The sequence below is a fragment of the Ptychodera flava genome, chromosome 20 (genome assembly GCF_041260155.1).
Source record: "Ptychodera flava strain L36383 chromosome 20, AS_Pfla_20210202, whole genome shotgun sequence".
Taxonomy (NCBI): Eukaryota; Metazoa; Hemichordata; class Enteropneusta; family Ptychoderidae; genus Ptychodera; species Ptychodera flava.
The window spans coordinates 11,228,086-11,249,353 of NC_091947.1; the positions used below are offsets into that span (position 1 = coordinate 11,228,086).

At 36.8% G+C, this 21,268-nt stretch overlaps 1 protein-coding gene across 1 annotated transcript; it reads left to right on the forward strand.

The window, feature by feature from the left end:
- Window positions 1-35: 35 nt before the first annotated feature.
- LOC139120500 (alpha-adducin-like) lies at window positions 36-13,000 on the forward strand. The gene is made up of 9 exons (XM_070684961.1): window positions 36-259; window positions 3,470-3,545; window positions 5,041-5,196; window positions 8,326-8,556; window positions 8,992-9,135; window positions 9,616-9,714; window positions 10,760-10,933; window positions 11,602-11,730; window positions 12,642-13,000. The coding sequence occupies exons 1-9, from the start codon at window positions 36-38 to the stop codon at window positions 12,642-12,644; spliced, it is 1,236 nt and encodes a 411-aa protein (XP_070541062.1). The 3' UTR covers window positions 12,645-13,000.
- Window positions 13,001-21,268: the final 8,268 nt, after the last annotated feature.

Here is a 21,268-nt window from a genome sequence, read left to right on the forward strand (position 1 = left end):
GAAAACTGCTACATCAATCCGTATGTCTGCGTTCAATGGTATCGTCCGAGATTATTTTTATGCAAATAATCAAAATGCTAAAGGTCATGCAGCGATTTACTCCTCACAGGCAAGTAATATGCTTTATAAACACTTGCATCTCGTCGTGTCCAGAGGTAAGGTGGTCACACTTGGCACGTCAGCTGAACCCTCAGTTACAGGCCACACGTTCGGTCCAACGACACATCAGCGCGATCTCAAATCAACACTTCAACATAAGGTAAGTACATCTCCTTCAGTCCTTGGACATCATGGCCACAGTTCCTAGCGCCGTAGCGGCCTTCGCCGTGTATCGAACCACAACACAAACAGCTGTGATTGTACCAACCTCTCACTCATAGGAGAAAAGTCAGCAAACGCTCGTTATCTGCCTTTAGTTGGTAACAGTCTTGCTGTTTGTCGTTCAACAGTGTTACGTGTTGCCTTTCCGTTCTACGCCTACGCCGCACGCGGCTCATAGACGTGTGGGCAATTGCAGCTAACAACATGTAACTTTGGGCGAACGCGGGTATCGTTTCTTTTGATGAAAATGACTGAAGTTAAAGTTAGCCGAGACAGATAGAGATTCTATTTTGTACACCACCACCGATCGGGATCCACCGATCAACAAAGAATTGGACAGTTCAGGTTGGACTCTCACCGGTAGATGTAACATCGCTACCACCTGCACGTATCATTGGATATAGTACTTATCGATAGTAACTTTACTTTAACTCTACATTAAAATGGAGTTTTACAGTTTGTTATATTGGAATCAGTGCTGTTCGAATTTGTAATTCGTAAACTATTTAATTGATTCATTCAAAAGTTCTCAACTCAACTAACTTTCAGCTGGTTCTTCACTTTCTACTATTTTTATAGTATTTTTTACAAAGGCACAGACTTATTCTACCTGCAACTTAAAACTGATAGTGATTTTGTAGCTCATTCTTTACTATTTTTCATAGTTTTTGGTAGCCGGTAACAGACACTTCGTGTTCGTGTCGGCTACATGGACGATCCTCCACAAAACGGCTTCCTATTCTCAAAGCATAACAATTTCTAAAGGGCACACTCTGTGCTTGTGATTGGTCAATAACTAATGATCACATGACTTTAGTTTATAGCCCTTTGTTGAAATCATGAGTCTCTGCATTGTTCCCTGAGTAATGTTGATAACCCTTGTGACTTTATTTAGAACAGATCCATGCATTCATCATGTATATTGATGTGATGGCAGTGCCTCAAATGGTATAAACAAAATTACAATTGTCATTTAAATTCTACCAATCAATGAACAATCAATATAGCATCAGTATTTGCTGCTTCAATAAAGATTACAAATTTCACTGTTATCAATTTTTTTCAACTGTAAAAGTTTGTACTGTAATATTTGATGTCAATGATTGTGGCACACATGTACTTGCAGGAGAATTAATATGGAGTCAAATTTTTAAAAGGTTATTTTTGAATTTTTTTTCTTTCCAGAATTTAATAATGTGCAACTTTCGGAGGTCTCTTATAGGTAACTGGTCGTTCGTTTCGCACCAAGTCGTTTCGGCCTCGCAATTTCCGTCCCAAAGTCATTTCGGCACCGCAACCCAAGACGTTTCGGCATCCCTGTTTCGATTTGTTTGCAAACTATTAGTAATTGACTGACCAGTCATATTCGTAAGCGTGACCTTTGCGTTCTGACCAGTACTTTTCTGTGCATTTGTGTGACATTTGCCGTGCTGTTTTGGAACCGCTTTCAAAAATTTGCCGTGTCGGCGGCTATTGCTATCGATAAACTTGTGTCACAGATTTAAAAACGATATGAAGTTTTTTTTCTTATGGTCTCTTACTATGTTCACACGAAGTGAAGCATGTACATGAATGTTATTTGACACTTAACTTTTTTAGTGCTTTGATTTGCAACATTACGCTCCAGCACTAGTTCCCTCAGATAGCCCTGAGCAGTGCCGAAACGTCTTGCATGTCTTGGGTCGCGGTGCCGAAACGACTTGGGGCCTGAAATCGGGAGGCCGAAACGTCTTGGGCCGAAACGACTTGGTGCCGAAACGTCTAGAACTCTCTTATATCGTTGGAGTTCTCAAACAGTTTGATAAAGATTTCAATGGAAAACAAAAGATTGACAAAGCGTTAATGAGTTCTTCACTTCCACTAATTCAAGAAACAGGGATGGACAATTGCAAGTACTGTATTGACACTGGGTAAAAATGTAAACGTGTTGGAGACACTAGTTGTGATTTGCAAACACAATGTTTCTTAAATCCCCCCATGGTGACTTAATCCAAAATTCTAGCAACTCTATTTAGTGAATTGCAATTTCAAAAGAAGATAAAAGACAGAAATATGCCTCATAACCTTCTTTTAATCCTGACCCCAGGTTTTTTTGAGCCAGGTTTAAAGTGCCCATCTCCAGTTCATAATATGTATATGGCAAAGCATAAAGCATTGCAAAATGGTTGGGGGTGCATGATGATGTTGACTCTTGTCTTTGGTTTTGAAATAGTTCCTCTATGAAAGGCATTGAGATTCTCCCTGTACCACTTCATATGTTGCTGTCTACAACTTCCTTGTATCGGAGTTTGGTTGCCCTGCTCGGCTGTCCAGTTTAGCACCTCTTGTGTCATCTTATTTTCAGCTATTTTTTTGATAAATATAGCTGTCCCTGCATATTCAGTTCAGCATGTCTCTGAGCAGACTGAAGTCATTCTTGATAATAATGATAGATCTAAACACACACCCTCAGAAAACGAGCATGTGCATTTTCAAAGGGTATTAAGGATGCCAAACTATTTACGTAAAGTTCAATCCTTATTCCACCGTAGAAAATCCTTTGAACTCAAAACTGTCAGTGGAGGCTGTAAGCATACATGTGTTGCTCCTTAGCAATATCAATGAATCAAAATTGCATTTCTGTCGAACTTGTTCAGTTAATTGGCTGGCTTCTTGCTCTCATTGTGCCAGTTAGTCCATAGACTTTTTCCAGGGTCTATGGGCAGTCCCACCATGGATGTAAAATATAGCATCCATGGTCTCACATTTTGTCACAGGCAAAAATAAGAACTATCTTAACCTCAGTTTTCTTTGACTGCCTCACGTGATTATGTTACAACAGAGAAATTTGTATGTGGACTGTGTGAGAGCAGTGTACCCAGTAATAGCCCAGGAATAGCTTTTGAGCAAATGACATTGTTCACAACATGTTTCACTCCTAGCTCAAAAAAAATATTGAAATTCTGCATGCATGATTTCAACAAAAGATTACTTTTCATTGTATGGTACAATAATAACATACTTGCATGTCCTAACACATTTGCACTGAACTCATTTTATAGTAACAGTTCATGATCATATCTTGTATCAGTTCGCAATATATGAGAATGTGTTGATATGTCCCAACAGGTTGATCATTATGTTCTCACTGTTTCTTTGACTTCACCAGAGGAGTAACAACGATGGCATCGACAATGCAGATGAATGGAGACTTTGAGAAAATTTTAGAGAAGAAACTCAAAGTGGTAAGTTCGTTTATTGTCACAGTTTTATTAACATTTATGCACAGTGCCTCCATCATCACCAGTATGAGAAAACAGAGCTTGTTCCTTTCTTTGTGACAAGGCTTGATAAGGATAAACAACAATATGTGCATGTTATTTATAATCACTTCTACCAGCTAGGTTACAACATTTTGACGTTTTCTATGCTGTTGGTTAAAAATATTGCAAAACTTGATGCATTGTTACCTTAGCGACAGACTTCAAACAATAAATTTAAGTTTTGTATATACTGCACTTACATGTAACAAATAGAAAGGTTGACAACATTTCTTTATCGTATTAATCAACCCTACAAAGGATATTAAATCATATGGTAAAAAAGAGTATTCAAAGTTTCTCCATTTCAAGGTGACATTTTTAACTTTGCGCATTAAAGAGTGATTCATTACATGTTTTGAAACTATGGATTACCAATTTATCCATGTTCAACAAATTATGATGAGGAGAAAAAGGAGGTACAAATTCTTAGACCAATCCTCATCACCCTTTTCAGACTGCATGTAGTGGGGCTAGTTCACACCACAATCCCTCCTGGAGGGACGTTGTTCACACTTTGAACAATGGACAATTCTAGACTGGTGTCAAGGGACTGATCGCCACTGTGCGTCATGATGTAAAACTTCACAAGGTATTGTTGTTCACTGTGACGGACACAACATTTTTTTTTTTGTTACATGTGAATCATAGATCAATGAACAGATAATGTGTGGAAGATTAATATTACTTACACAGGTGTTCAGTATTGGACATCAATTGAATGTACAAGTTGATGGGAAATAAAGATTGAACCAGATCAGACAATGGAGGTAAAAAAGAACTCCATGGTGAGACTTTGATGTCTGACAGGAAATAAATCAATTGAATGACAAACCCATAATATGTCAATTGTTATAATTGAAACAATTGATTTATCATGATAGAAATTTGAATTTTGTTAAGACTGTCCACGTTGACTCTAAGAAAAGCTCGTTTGTTGCAGAGCTTTTAAAGCCATGTAGTTCAGTCAAAAGATATGACAGTTTTTTTTAAAGTTCCAACACAAAAACTATTCCACAATTACTCTTCTCAAGAATTACAGACAGTCAAGTTAAGTTTCAACTAGTTATATACAACTGTCAGTCCTCAGTTTCAAAGCTGTCAGATGGTCGTCGTCAGTACATGTGTAATTGTGCAGCAAAAAAAAGGTGGTGCACACTGAAACTAATATTTGTGATATCCATAAGGAGAAGATAATTTATAATAGTGTCCAACTATAATGTCTGAAAATGTAACTGATCGATTACTAAACTTGTACAGCAATCAGGTATTCAGAAAATTACGTAATGGTGTGACCATGGATGTACAAAAATTTGTACATCCAATGTGTGACAAATCTGCGATACATAAAGGCTTGGCCACATGAGCAGAAGATTCTGATTCGTGATAATATCTACGATATGTATGCTTTATCTTCAAGGCTGGTCCACATCAGCAGAAGATTCTGATTCGTGATGATAAATTGGACAGCGGTGATGTGAGTGAAGAAGAGAAAGAATTGCGATGCACACTGGCTTCACTTTACAGATTGGTGGATTTCCACGGGTGGACACACAATATCTACAACCACATAACAGTGAGTACCAATCGCATAAGACGCATCATTTCAAGTGCTATATTATTGTAATATCATGTTTAAGTGTCTAGAGATTTAAAGTGAGATAGAGATTGTAGGTGAAATTGCAGTAATGAGGCATGTACCTGTATCAATTAATGTGTATGTGAAATAACTTTTAACGCTGTGCTGATAGTATTTTATTCAGCTTGTCTATTTTCTTTGTTGTTTTCCATTCAATGTACACTAGTGCCCTGTTTTGAACTCTATTTAAGGTCAGGGCTGTCAAAATGTTTCAATATACAATGTAGAAGGGTACAAGTGTAAGAACAGGAGGGTACAGCCTTGTGCGGAGCGAAGCGGAACAAGGTGTGTGCACAAGTGCACATGGGGAAGGCCAGGAGGGGGGTGTCCCCCCTCCTGAAAGCTGAAGCTTTTCTAAATATTCATCTTCAATAAGTGGCCTGTGGTGGCACTTTTGAGAGCAATTTACTGTCAATTTTAACATAACTGGAGTATCAAAAGTAATATGAAATTGGATCTTTGGTTCTATACAGTAAGGAAGTGAATTCTCAGATCCACGGCTATCAGCAGGTAAAAATTTGCAGATACTGTGGAAACATACCATGATTAATGAGAAAATATTAGTCACACATTTTCCAAAAATAATCTGAACATGTTTTTCCATCGTGTCAATATATTTAGAACCAATCACTATGGAATGTAAAAATAAAGTGCGCAAAACACAAACAAAAAACTTGATGAATAAATAAATAAATATTATAGCTGGCATTTAATGGGGTAACACTAGACCGTTCGAGGCAATTTGAGTAGACTACGTCATACAAGAAATTACACATTCACGTTGTCTGTCGGCCTTTCAATCGAAAAGGCAAGTCGTGTGTAAAGATTGAGAGTACGTTGATTCATTTAATTACGTAGTAAATCCTTGAACATGAAGGTTAATGATCAAATCTTTTCCCAATGATGAATATTTTATTCCGACTTCCCTCACAGTAGTCTGAGTGCCGCAACCAACACCGGCCATGGGGGTAGGCTCACTACATGCACATATGTCCACATTCAAAACATGGTTTCACTGTACGTATGTGCACGATACCGCAAAAGTCAAGCCTAACTAAATTTTGTGATCGCCGTAAAACATTAAAAAATTTTGGTCTTGGTAAACGAATTTGAAGGTTCGGAATATCGATATTTGCTTTTGAAAACAGATCTTGGATTTTGGAAAATATTTCGATACTCAGGCCTTCGAAACAACCACAATCAGGGTACATGTACAACCTACACAGCATGTAATAAGTTTCATAGAACAGCTTCAGTACAAACAAATTCAGTTGCCATCAAAACTCACTAAAAATCATGTCAACCCCCACAAAGTTTTTTTTGCTGAGTAAACGATTCTTACTCATTGTACAGAGTGTTCACGATCTGCAAAAGGGAAAACAAATAAAAATTCCAGTTGCAAAATATACGTCATGCTATGGCACATTGCTCAGATGCGGTGTGTCATCTACAATGCATGCTATACCATTGACAGATTCAGATTGAACCCCTATCACTTTATCTCCAGAGCCAATGTTAGCCTTTCGGGGTCTTTTTTTGACCGTAAATCCAACATGCCTGTTGTTCTTTTGTTAGCCATATCGATCGTGTTCATCCGAAAACCAATTAGAACATGTAAAAGTTTTTGACAACGGTGATTGAAACCAATAAGAAATCGGCTACCAACAAGCCCTAGGGGCTGCGCCTTTGTAAAGATCATTCTGGCTGACCGTGAGTAGGGAAAACAAGTGGCGGCAAGACCTGTGTCAGATGGCGATTTGCCGCCGGTGACTGGCTATTTTTGACAGCCCTGCACGGTGTTGCTATCATGTAACCCTTTGCATGCAACACTGATGTACAGAAAATTACAAGGTTACGGGCAGGAATGTTCACCATTAACACTTCACTTTGAGTAATTACTGCTAAAATTATGTACTACGTGCTTTTCTGGGATTCATATAAATTGTTGTGTGCAGAAGTCCAATTGAACTCTTGAAGTGAGTTGAAGGTAAAAGATATTAAAGGCACATGAGCTGTAACTTTGGCATTGTTTTCATGATTTTATAATCAGATTAAAGTAAGTTTATAGAAATGTTCTTTCTCAGAGATGTTTACTCAAGTATAATTATCCACTGAGTGGTACTGCATGGGGAGGTTTCAGTAAGACAAATAATAAACGGGTGCCGCACCCAAATATGGCCGCCTCCATGCAACTTCATGATAAACAGCCTTAATGGTGCATGTACACATTTGAATCTTCACAAATACAACATGGTCCAACCCACTGAAAGAATGGGAAAGGGATTTGCTCCACTTTGACAAAAAATTCTTCACATAACATGGCAAGATTTGGAAAATGGTGGGAAATTTAAAATGAACAAACATCTGTTCAATTTCTTGCCTATTTTGCCTCATGCAAACATTGTAGAGGCACACTTAATGGCTGTATCGTTCAATTTGCAGATTGCAATGAATATGAATATCTGAGGAAATTGGAGGTATCTCTAGCTTGGACTAATTTCGCAAATGAACACAAATGAAATGTGCAAATTCTCAAACATTTTCATAACTGTTAGTGATATGCGTAATGGAAATGTGGTGTGAAAATAGACTCGAGTCTTCGTCATTTAAATCTTGCAAGCTTAACATAGAATCTGCCTCCAAGACAAATACTCAAACTCGCAAACTTTCACAATTCTTGATCTACCACTTGTTGGGGCTTATTTTAAAGCTCTTGGAATAAGAAATATTTCAGTCTTAGCTTTTTCGAAAATTGAAATTTTACTTTTCCTCATAGAGTTAACTCAGGGATGGCAGCCATTTTGAATTTCAAATATTGGAAAATGTCAGGTAATTTGTTTCTCTAGTACCAAAGTTTGTATGGTGACCACTGATTTTTATTCTTGATTTGGTAAGAGGATTGCGGAAAGTTCATACATTGAGGAAAGTTTGAGCAAAAGTTGAAGTCTTTCACTTTCAAGATGCGTACTACCTGAAACTTAAAATTAGTAAAATTATGCTGGAGAATCTCATTTGGCAATTGGAGGAAGGCTTTATTAAAATAATTAATTCCTTTGTTTGATGTAGGCCAGAATATCCACAGATGATGAGCATTTTTTAATCAACCCATTTGGATTGATGTACTATGAAGTCACAGCATCTAACTTGGTTAAGATTGACCTAGAGGGCGACATATTGGAGCATGGAACTACAAACTATGGATGTAACAAAGCAGGCTGGACCCTTCATTCAGCCGTCCATGCAGCCAGACCAGACATAAAGTGTATTATCCATCTCCATACACCAGCAGGAGCTGCTGTGAGTATAGCGCCCTTGTCATGTCACTTTTCTGTTTTTTGCAGGTCAAAGTGGTTGAAAATGCCACTGAACTCTCTCTCTCTCTCTCTCTCTCTCTCTCTCTCTCTCTCTCTCTCTCTCTCTCTCTCTGCAAGTGAACCGTTCAGTGGTTGCCATGGTCACAAGTTTTCATTTAATAAGTTTAGAACTCTTTTTTTTGTAACTCGTGATGTGTACATTTTGATTTCATTATTCATAAACTTAAGGTGATACAGCTACAGAATAGTGTGTATTCTGCAACTAAAGTAAGCTGTCCATGCTTATATGCAATTACTCAAGTATTTAGTACTGGCCACCAATTACAGGTCAACTTCACAAAGTCTTCACAAAGTGAAGAACACAGTCGAATATGTTTTTTGGTCCACTGAATCAACACTACTTTTCTTTGTGTTTCAGGTTTCTTGTATGAAATGTGGATTCCTTAGGTGCTGTCAAGAATCACTGATCGTCGGCGATGTCAAGTATCATCCATACAGCGGTATTTTGGTGGATGAGAAGGAAAGGAAGTTGATTGCTGAGAATTTGGGACCCACTGCCAAGGTATGAACAAACATCATACACTTAATCATGTTCCATTGATACCAAGAAGCTGTCTCATGTATAGTTCTGTGAGGTAATTGCGTGGTATCTTGCAAAGATAAAAAAATTTGGTGTTTAAAAAAATTAATTGATGTACTCATCACACGCTTTGTAATATTGGGAATCATTAAATTGTCACAGTTTGATTGGCAGCCTTCAAGAATTGTTCAGCTAAATACACAGATAGTCATGGCTGTTGGATCTCCGTTGAGTGAAGAGAGATTCTAGCCAGTGACTCAGTGTACTGTATATTTACACTTATCAAAATGTACCATATTATGAAGCCTTATCTCTGTGAAGAGTTATTACAGATCAAAGTATCATAGAATTAGCTTGGAAAAAGCAATTAAAAATATTTGACAGGATTTCCATGACATGCAAATCATTGTGATTAAAATGCTGTTTTGATTTTTGATACTTAGCATTTTTACCCGCTTTCAGATCATGATATTGCACAACCATGGTTTGGTAGTTTGCGGTGAGACCATTGAAGAGGCATACTATCTATTGGTTCTGCTGATGGCTGCCTGTGAAACTCAGGTAAAAGAAACATTTGTGCCTCTAATGCTAACTATGGTGAAGATGCAGACATACCGTAGATGACGCACAAATGGCTTGATATCTGTGATTCATGTCTCATTGGTCACCACCATAGCATTGGGCTAAATATTTTTTCTTTTGAATAGCGGCACTAATCCAATTGACAGGCGCACGATCAATGTCATTTCGAGTATTAATTAAAATTTTTAGCTGGCAATTCCTTTGAAATTTTGGGCTGTTTGGAAATAGTGCCCTCAGTGGTGCTTTTTGCAGAAATTCATGTCTATTGCCGTGATTACAGTGGGCCCTACAATTTCCCATTCACCTAAGAAGTCTCTTGAAATTTTTAGCTGGTGATAAAATATATTACCCTCAGTGATGTTTTTGTGTAAATCATGCTTTATATCTCACTATATTACTTTATAATAATGGTAATTTACATACACATAGCCAAACAAACCTCACAGCAGGCAACAGAAGTCAAAATTCAGCACTAAGTTATTTAGCTATGGTATTATCTTTATTGGTGGTAGAACTGAAAGTGAAAATAAGAGGCCGTGTCAGAGTTGTCTTCAGTGTACATTTGCCAACAATTTTGTGCAGAGGCATGAAAAACTGTATCTTCCTGTACAGAGGCCCCCATTTACTTTTGAAAACACTTTTAAACATGTAGTTTGGGCAATGTTAGAGTGATGAAAAGATTTTCACCTGCTTTTATCAAAAGTAAAACGATATGGGTGCTTCACATAACGGAGGGTTTTCCTTTGAGTGAGGTTGAAACTGTGAGAGCACTGAAACTGAACTCTGTGATAATGCGCACACAAAAGTTCATTTCATGAAAGTTCATTTCATGGCACGCCAATGTACAGTTGGATGAAATCAAGAGTTCAGTACCATTTAAATGTACTACAAACAACGTGACTGTTGGGACTGTCTAGCTGTAGCAATCAATACTCAAGCTTTCTGCATAGAAGCTTATAAGCATATTTCTGTGAATGTTCTGTCATCGTCAAAATGATATTCAACATTTTGCATTGATATTCAGGTCCGTCTGATGTCCTGTGGTAGCCTGGATGACATGATCTTAATGGATGATGAGATGGTCAAGCAGGTCAGAGAGGTTGCTGGACTGGGTGGCGGTGGGGTCAGCAAGGACTCTGATGCCTGGACGTTTGGACAGTTGGAATTTGAAGCAGCCGTCCGAATGTTAGATAATATGGTAAATATCTATGAAATCTGCTGACAGGATATGTAAAGGGACAGCAGCTGCAACTGCTGATGATTTTTTTTTTCAGTGTATGTTTTTACAGTGAACTACTGTTTCTTGTGCTATACTCCCCAAAGTATGTTGAGATACACGGTGTAGAGCTTGTCAACTCAGCCTGTACATGTGTAGAGTACATTGTAATCGTTGACAAATGAATTCTGGTCTCCACTGGAATTCAAATGTAAACAATAATAGCTAGTACTTTCTACACCTTTTGAGACTGAGTTGATAAGTTAAATAATGGGTATTTCAGAATGCTTTGTTGAGTAGAACAAGAACTGGCTACTGGCATTCAAAATAAAAGAAGTGAAAAAAATCATAAAAAGTTACAGCTACCTGAGCAGTAAAATAGTGAACTTAATGAAGTTGTAAGTTATATGGCAGAATTTCTACTGGAATTTGCATAAGGGGACCGAGTCATGATTGAACATTTCAATATGTACAGTGTGTAATACTAGTTTTGTGCAAGATAATCCTTCCAAAGTGTGTCAGTCACATGATCAGTATCAAACTAGAGTTTGACAATCTCCACAACCTTGTTTATTTAAAATCCCGTTTTCAAAGTTATTATGCGAGGCATAGCAATACACCTGAAGTTCAAATCTTCTGTTATTTTGCAGGGTTTGAAGAGTGGCTATCGATACAAAAAGATGCTGAATTCAGCGCCTGAAGTTGGCAAAGGTGGCAAAAGGAAAGCTGAAAATGGAGAAACAGAAAAGCAAAAAGGGACAACCAAGCGTGGAAAGAAGGTATGAGTATTATATGTCGTTGATATTCCAGTGTTTTGTTGTTTATTCTGTCATAAAGGAAGTGTTATCATGATTTCCATCCATGACAAGGAATTTTGAATGTCAAACATGCTTGATCTTATGCCAATGCACTGGCATTTTCACATATAAAATCAAAGAATGGTCATCAGAACAACAAATTGCTTTTGTAGGAACATCCCAACACAAGTAATATATGGGGAGGTTCAAGTATTGTCCTGTTGATGAAAATTTCTGCACGTGTGCATGATTAAACATAGTAGTATGTCATTGTGTTACATATGTATCTTTACATGTGCATATCTCAAGCCTTTGAGAGCTGTAATTTTGCCCACCAAAATATTTTGCAAAATTTTACCGATTTTAATGAATTTTTCTGTAATCTTTTTTTGATAATTTTGGACTAGATGGCCATCACATTAGATTTACTACAGCTTTTTATCAAAATTTTGGCAAATCCCCGAAAAAATATTGACTAATATTAATGTGTGTTGCAGAGATCTATCAACAAGTGTGTGCATGAAAGATGTATGTGTTATTTTAGAATGTGGATATATGTATGTCAGTTTTCATAAAAGTTGAATTTCCCTGTCCTGGAATTATGAGGGATCATTTATGTTCAAGATTCACAGCTTTGAGGAGAATTAACAAGCGCTGTACCAGAACAGTTTAATGTGCAACACAGACACATTTAACAAACAAGTATTCTAGGTTGCAACCATTTCATATCTCAACTTATGGCAAACATTTTGATGGTACACATATTCTTGTTTGTATGAACCATCTCAAAATTACATCTTATCCGTACTTCTTGTTATCAACTTCTTTGAGATTTCTGTTTTCTGTTTATGACACATTATTCACCTCATTTTTCAATGATTTTGTTTTTACAGTGAAGAACCTTGAGATAAGAAGTGAGAACATTCGGTGTTTCAAGGAATCTTTGGACCAGAAAAGAATATGATATTTACGTATTACCAGAGTAACACACTAGCATGTATTACCAATGTCACGAAACCCATTCATATAAAGAGCAACTGAATCAATAACAAATGAGACAATTTTAACATTAGTCTTTTAGAGGTGGAGTTGTGTTCCAGTCCAGTACTTCTGGGTTTTTAACTCTTGAAATGTCATTTGATTAGCATAAACGTTCAAGTTTTGGAAAACCAAGAATTATTTTACACAGATTATGTCAATTTTCAACTTCCACTGAGCATTCTTTAATATAATAAAAGGGATTCATCATTCACCATTGCTTTCTAATTGTATGTATGTATGTATGTATGTACTATGTATGTATGTATATGTGTGTATGAATGTATATACGTACATAATGTATATATGTATGTATGCATGTACGTAAAAACATACGTACATGTGTGTGATTGTATGTATGGATATCTGAATGTATGCATGTATATGCATGTGTATTTTATTTTATTTGACTAGGAACAACGAGCTTGCGCCCAATTACAGTTCCAGCAAAAAATAAATAAACAAATAAAAATACAGAACAAACATAAGCTTACAACCAGGAAACAGTAAATAACAAACAAGTGACTAACAAGAGGATGTTGTGTGTGTGTGTGTTGAGTATGTATGTATGGGGATAGATAGATTAGGGGGATGATCAATCCAAAAGAAAAGGTGACAGATCCAAAAATAACCACAAAGTCAGGTTGATGTGATTGATGAATATAAGAATACTGAAACTACACAGACTTTGAAAAAGGAGAAAAATCCGTAATAATTCCGGTTTGCCAATTGTTCATCTTACCTATGTCCATTACAGCAATCAGATAAATAGTTACATTGTATTGTAACATGGAAGTATGTTGGTCAGTAATTAAAACAAAGCGAGCATGCTTCATCAAATCCATTCAACTGTTTGATGGTACAGAGGATAGAGTGTATAATAGTGTACAAACTAGTCTGGTCACAGGTCCAGTAGGCATAATTTGTGATGATTGTTTTCCTATTATTATAATAAAAATAATTATGAATATTAGTAAATTATTAATATGAATGTTACAGAATATTAAAACTTTTTTACACACAATGCCGTCTACTTTGTGTAAATGCCATCTGGAAACTCCATTGTTTTGATAATTATGATAATGAATAAATTATGATTATGATTAATAAAGTCATATTTTACACATTGTAATGTGCTTATGTGAACAACCCTCTGGAAACCCTCATACAGTTTCACAATCTATGCCAAAATATACAAGTGACACCATTGCCCAGGTTCAGTCTACGGCGAGAGTTACCATTGCCCAGGTTCAGTCTACGGCGAGAGTTACTACACTCATTATATACACTGTGTAGTAACTCTCGCCGTAGACTGAACCTGGGCAATGGTAACTCTCGCCGTAGACTGAACCTGGGCAATGGTGTCACTTGTATATTTTGGCATAGATTGTGAAACTATATAAGGGTTTCCAGAGGGTTGTTCACATAAGCACATTACAATGTGTAAAATATGACTTTATTAATCATAATCATAATTATTAATAATCATAATTATCACAACAATGGCGTTTCCAGACAGCATTTACACAAAGTAGACGGCATTGTGTGTAAAAAAGTTTTAGTATTCTGAAACATTCATTAAATAATAATTTATTAATATTCATAATTATTTTTTATGATAATAATAGGAAAAAATCATCACAAATTATGCCTACTGGACCTGTGGTCTGGTCATGAAACAATTGCTATTGACAAAGTGCTTTGGACCAAGTATCAATTACTTTTAAAATCTTCGTATTCAGCAGAACATTTATGGTCTCTTACGCCAAACTATGGACCTAGGAGTAAGACCAGGGTCTGAAGTCAAGCCATTTGTGAATATTGATGGCATGATTTATGTGGATGTAGCTGTTGGTTCGATCAGAGACTGCAGAGAAACGTTTTCTCTACAGTCTGTGGGTTGATTTATTCAATCGGGTAGGATTGTTTCAATATCTAGAATTTGAGTTGAATTTGCTTTGTCTTTACAACAGCCCACACTTTAATTTTGTCATAGGTCACGTTGGCGATGGTATCTGAAAAAAATGTTTGGAGTGGCGTTGACGATCAAATTGGTTGCTCACACAAAGATATATGTGAGATGGATTCTGTTTTTTTTCCTGGCCCTATGCTGTGACATAATATGGCACCAATGTCAAGTTTGTTGCTGACAGGGCTTGAATCATGGAAATAAGCTCTAATCTTTTTCCTGCCAAGTTCATAGTTCACTATCGGGTCAAGTTCATTAAAACTAGGGAAGCACAATTTGTTCCATTTGGTGCATTTTAGCAAAAAACGAACATTTGAAGGCCCCTGAAATCACTGTAAACTTGATTTTTATGGACTAAAGCTGTTTGAACAGACCAAGCCAAATGGGTGGGAATACGTATGGTTTTGGCTCAATACCACTTTTCACTGAGTTTGCTCATGGGGAGGGGGTCTATGGGAAGGGAGGGAAAGAGGTGAACCACAGTAACAGGTACGTCAATGTGTGCTGGAGTGCCACTGGGAAAATGTTGCAAAATTAGCTATAACCTGAAGTCTCGTCATGGGATAACTCAGGCCCTGACATTGAAGTTCTCCTATGCACTACCATGATTATTATGTATTATTTGCATTCAAACTTATATACCACTACTCGACCAAATATTCTCGCTTTTCCCTTTACTGGAAAATCTCACAAAATTGTTGACGTGTCTCCGAAGTTCCAATCAAAGTCCATGATGCTATTTTAGTAATATAAGGCTAGTCACTTCCTCTATAGTTTTACAAACAATGAGTGAACATGGAGAAGTCGGGATATTTGCTAAGGGATGGACCATTAGACCTTGGGAGGGGGGTGGTCACAATGAAATTGTGAAATTTTTTTTTTACTATTGTAAATTTCTGAAATTTTTTTTTTCCAATTGAGATTAGCTGTGCAATTTTTTTTTTCAGAGTAAATTTTCAGATTTATAATTTTTTTTTCATTCGTCGCTGTCTGAAGATAAAGAGGGCAAACATGTGGTGCCAAGCACCACAAGCGGCCACGCAAGCGGTCACTGGGAAGAGGTCAGGAGAGGGGTGTCCCCCTGCTGCTGTTGGAGCTTTTGAAAAATAGAGATTAAAATGGTGTTATTTGGTGGCACTTGGGGAGTATTTTTGCCGGGGGAGGTCAGGAGGGGGGTGTCCCCCCTCCTGCTGTTGGAGCTTTTGAAAAATAGAGATTAAAATGGTGTTATTTGGTGGCACTTGGGGAGTATTTTTGCCGGGGGAGGTCAGGAGGGGGGTGTCCCCCTCCTGCTTGGAGCTTTTGAAAAATAGAGATTAAAATGGTGTTATTTGGTGGCATTTGGGGAGTATTTTTGCGGGGGGTGGTCAGGAGGGGGTGTCCCCCTCCTGCTGTTGGAGCTTTTGAAAATTAGAGATAAAAATGGTGTTATTTGGTGGCACTTTGGGAGCATTTTTTTTCAGATTACACATCTTCCTCTGAAACATGGTCTTCTTGCTCCTCAGTAGCTTTGTATAGTTTTGAAAATTGACTATTTTGGTTTCCTGGCTTCCCTTTCTACTGCGTGGTGAAATGCCTACATTCACCCCATCAAACATCATGCATATCTCATGATTTACAATTGATTTTGACAAGCTGAGAAGCTAAAATAAACCAATAATATAGTGAAATTTGTTGCCCTTTTTTGATCAAAACATCTATTTCTCTGTAGCAGCATGTCCAAATTGATTGGATGTGTATAGATGTGTTGAAATTTCAATATTTGTCTTTTTGGGCAATTTATGCCATTCATGGTCAAAAAATCTGTATTCTCTGAAAGGGCTTGTCCAATTTCTTTGAAATTTGCCACACAAAACGATTAACCATGCAGATTTATTCAGTATTTGCTATCGAGAAACTTTCAAAGTTCAACCCTTTTATGTGTTTTTGTGTTGGGATTTGTTGGATAGATGGCATTCTACGTAGTGTATTGTTGAATGTTAAAACATGTGTTGTTGTTATTGTTATTTGAGGCTGGTTTTTGAGAAAAAGAATTGAAAATTCCTTTTAAAAGCAAAATAATACATAATGACTTGATATGTTGTTTTATCATTATTGACGTGTTTCTACTTGTTCACCCATTCTTGCATTCATCATTGTAATAAAATGCTGTGAAAAAAATGAAACTGATGTGGCCTGCATCTGTTTACCTTGATCTTAAAAGGCAAATACAACTTTCTGTCTTGACAACCATACCATAGTTTCAATGTTTTACCTAGTGTACCTGCTTGGTTTGTATGCAGGAAACAAGTAGAAAACAGGCTCTATAATTTCATAATTTTCAAGTGATCAGAATACAAAAGTCCTGAAAAGATAAGATAATCACAACTTCCAGTATAAGGGATACAGTCACTCTAAATGTATAAATTAAAATTAAAAATGTGCCGGGAGGATGTATTAAAAATACAGAAAGTTGCTTACTGTCGGTAAAATCTAAAAAAAATTCAAAATTTTAAAGACTTTTGCAGATTTTTTTTTTACGCCTTTGTCTTCTTATTTATTTATTTTTTATTTTGCAAACTAGTTTGAAGATTTTTTTTTCCTAACTTTCTGCTCTGAAAATTTTTTTTCTTCTGTTTTTGACCACCCCCTCCCAAGATCTAATGGTCCGTCCCTAAGTGCGAATATACTTTTACTATTTTTTTACGGTAGGTGACCAATAAATAGTTGTTGCAATAACTGTAGCCCTTTTGGCGATGCTCTGGCTTCTTTCGTTTTTATGGGGGGGGGCGCTGTTGTTGTTATCACCTCGATAGAAATATGTTCGATTCGTGCTGAAACTGTATTCTATTCTATACTGCACAGTCTATACTCTATTCTATACTGCACAGTCCCTCCACCAAAGGAGGGACTGTGTATACTGATATTGAAAGGTGCTCTGAAAGTATTCATGCGAAAAAATGCGTCGTCTCAAAGTCGTCGTCGTTTTGACGATGGTGTCGTCACTACTCTACTCAAAAGAAAATGAGGACTGAAGAAGTAAGGCCACCTCGGCTCAAGTCTGGAGCTCACCATCCATCGTCGTCTTACACTCATCCATGAAGGGTTTGAACTTGCCATCATCGCACTTAGATTCAATATCCATACCATCATGTGACTGCAAAACTCTGCCTCGACTTGATTTGCAATCATTCGGTACAGAAAATTAAATAGGACGTATGGATATACAAGTTACTATTTTTTGTAATGCTTAATTAGTGATGTTTTGACATGTTTTTCATTTCGCTTAGAAAGAAGAATTATCTTGAAACAACTATTTCGGTTCTGATTTTGCCGTTTTTAAAACTATGACTGTCAGCACCTCATCTGATTGCGTTGGAGGCTATATGAAAACAATAAACAGACGTCGTAGAATTACACAAAAATCACTTCACTCATGCGCGCATACAGTATCAGGCTAGGTGTTTCACAGACGTGTTAATCAAACCCATTTGCTCAACCACTTAAAACCTCAAATGATGAACATAATTTAACATTCAATTCATGTGTTGGTAACATTGCATTCTCATGAACTCATTATATTATATATACGGGTAGTTTTGTCGGATGCATGCATGGATGTATGCATGGATGTGCAGGCAAGGATGGCCGACATCATGTATGCATGCATGCATGCATGCATGCATGCATGTATGTACAGTCCTATGTCCTATGTATGTATGTATGTATGTATGTATGTGTGTGGTGTATGTATGTATGTATGTAAGTATGTATGTATGTATGTATGTATGTATGTATGTATGTATGTATGTATGTATGTATGTATGTATGTATGTATGTATGTATGTATGTATGTATGTATGTATGTATGTATGTATGTATGTATGTAGGTATGTATGTATGTATGTATGTATGTATGTATGTATGTATGTATGTATGTATGTATGTATGTATGTATGTATGTATGTATGTATGTATGTATGTATGTATGTATGTATGTATGTGTGTGTGTGTGTGTGTATGTATGTATGTATGTATGTATGTATGTATGTATGTATGTATGTATGTATGTATGTATGTATGTATGTATGTATGTATGTATGTATGTATGTATGTGTGTATGTATGTATGTATGTATGTATGTATGTATGTATGTATGTATGTATGTATGTATGTATGTACGTATGTATGTCTAATAGCACTACTGATTTATCATGACAGTATTTTTCGAACACCAATAGGAACGTTTGTGTAGCACTGACAAGTTGTCAATATTAATTGTGTAGTTGTGACAAGGCTATAATTATGGCTAATTTTTAGTTATTTCACGAGGAAAACCAAGAAATTTAATAGGAGCAGGCATAACGAATGCTGGAATTAAGCTGCAGAATGCGCCTGGGGGAGACATTTGGACTTTTAAAATTTTACAGTCCTTTGTATGCCTTACCACATGTGGTGCTCATTTTGAAGCTCATCTAATCAACATAGATTTGACAAGATCCTGAAAATCGAAGATTGTATTTTCCCAAGAGAGTTAACACACAAGGATGTCGGCCATTTTCAATTTCAAGTGTCGGTTAATATTGCTTATCTTGTCCCTAATTTTGCACGATGACCCCTGATATTTACTCTTGATTTTGAAAAGGAATGGTTGAAAGTTTCTGTGGAAAGTTTGAGAAAACGTTTAAGTTTTTAAAGTTCGAGACGAGTACTACCCGAAATTAATCACATACGACAAAAAAAAGGATATCGTAACTATTGCGGAAATATTGAATTTGAGGACAAGTGCATTTTTGCGGATGAAAGAAAAGATATGAGCCCAGCAATCATTCGCCAAGGTAACACAAACATCAAGGACAAACGATTAAAGATAAACCAGTACACAGTGACAGAAGTTATTTATTATCAAATAAATTGTTTGAAAACCCATATAAACAAAAAGCAGTAAAAGATGTTGAAGTTGTAGGAGCAGGTTGAACTCTTCGTTTAGGAGTGCGAAATTTAACCATAAGTTTATGTTGCAAGTGGAATATAGTTAAATCAATTAGCACAATGATTGAGGTCAAATCAATGTGCACAGTGATTGAGAAATATTTCCCTTTTCATTTCACTGTTCGCCAGCCAGATTTGTTTACGAGGGGCATTAAAGACGCTATCTTCAGTCGAACCGATGTTGAATTGGGACTGTGGACTGTATCAGCTCTCGAATGTATAAAAACCTGTCATGCGAATGCAATGGTGGGAGTACATACTGTCCATACAGGCTGTTGGATAGCAATCGAAATCTTTGGATAGAGAATACATTTATAGCAGTGCAGTACAGGATACTTATTAAAAGAGGATTCCCTTTATGTTTATACTTCGATACCATATAAGCTGTTTTGTATTGTTATGGAGACATGTAATGCCATAAACGTTGAAGTTGCATCCATATAAAAAAAACATAATAACACTCAATTTTGGATAATGTGCGCCACGAAATCAAGACTTTATGAGTTGACACTGACTAATTGGACCATTCTGCCTTTTACCTTGTAATTTTGGCACTATGAATCGCCGCCAAATTCAAAATTGTTGTCACAGTATGCACATATATCATGGGAAGAATTCCTCCAAATAACCTTTGTAATCGTTGTGGAAATTTTGTACCAGTGCAACAAAGCTTTAAATTAGTTTTTGTCCTTAACCTACTTTCCATCTTATAATATTGGCGATTTGAATACTTTCATCGCCAAGTTTGACTTATCAACGCAGCATTTGTCGTTGGCATTCGCATGACTTAGCAGGGAGAGTTTCTGTTTACAAACTGTAAGCAAAATCTTACTTAGCATTTATGACGTGTGTATAGCTGCACCAGCTGCAGAAACAGTGATCCAACAGTTGATCCTTCGGAAGAGGAATATAACCCACATTCCTTCGTGACACTGATCCGCTATAATTTGGACAGCTTGTTTGTAAATCTTATAACTTAGCATTCAGCCACCCGTCGACCAATTAGAGGACTCCGAGGAACCTATAAAGCTTGCAGTAAAATACTAACGTTTTCCTCAAGAAAGCTACTCTCTTTACTTTACATAGATTCTTTGTGTGGTTGTTGTTCAAATCTTTCTGTATACCGGGAGAGGAAATTCGTCTGTCGAAGGCACACGATGTCAGATATTATGTTTTGAATAAATCTATGATCAATACAAAGTTCTCTATTAATGACTCAACAGAAAACTGATTAAAATCAGATGTTAAGATCGCCCTGTCGCTTTCAGGATTTTCTGTCCATAGTTTTCGTTTCAGTTTTGTCCTCACATTCAGATAAAGAGAAAGTACAGCAATGTCAAGGGCCAAAAACTAAATAACGGGACTGACCGAACATATCTCTGCATCTATTTTTAAGGGTAGGTGTCTATCGACGTAAAAGTGTAATATCGCATGTAATATGTTGTAAAGTACAGTCAGCAGACTAGAAATTTTATGTGAAAAAAGGAGACTTAGTGTTCCGTTCTTACTCTTTGAGATACGCGGCATAGAAGTACACCGTTA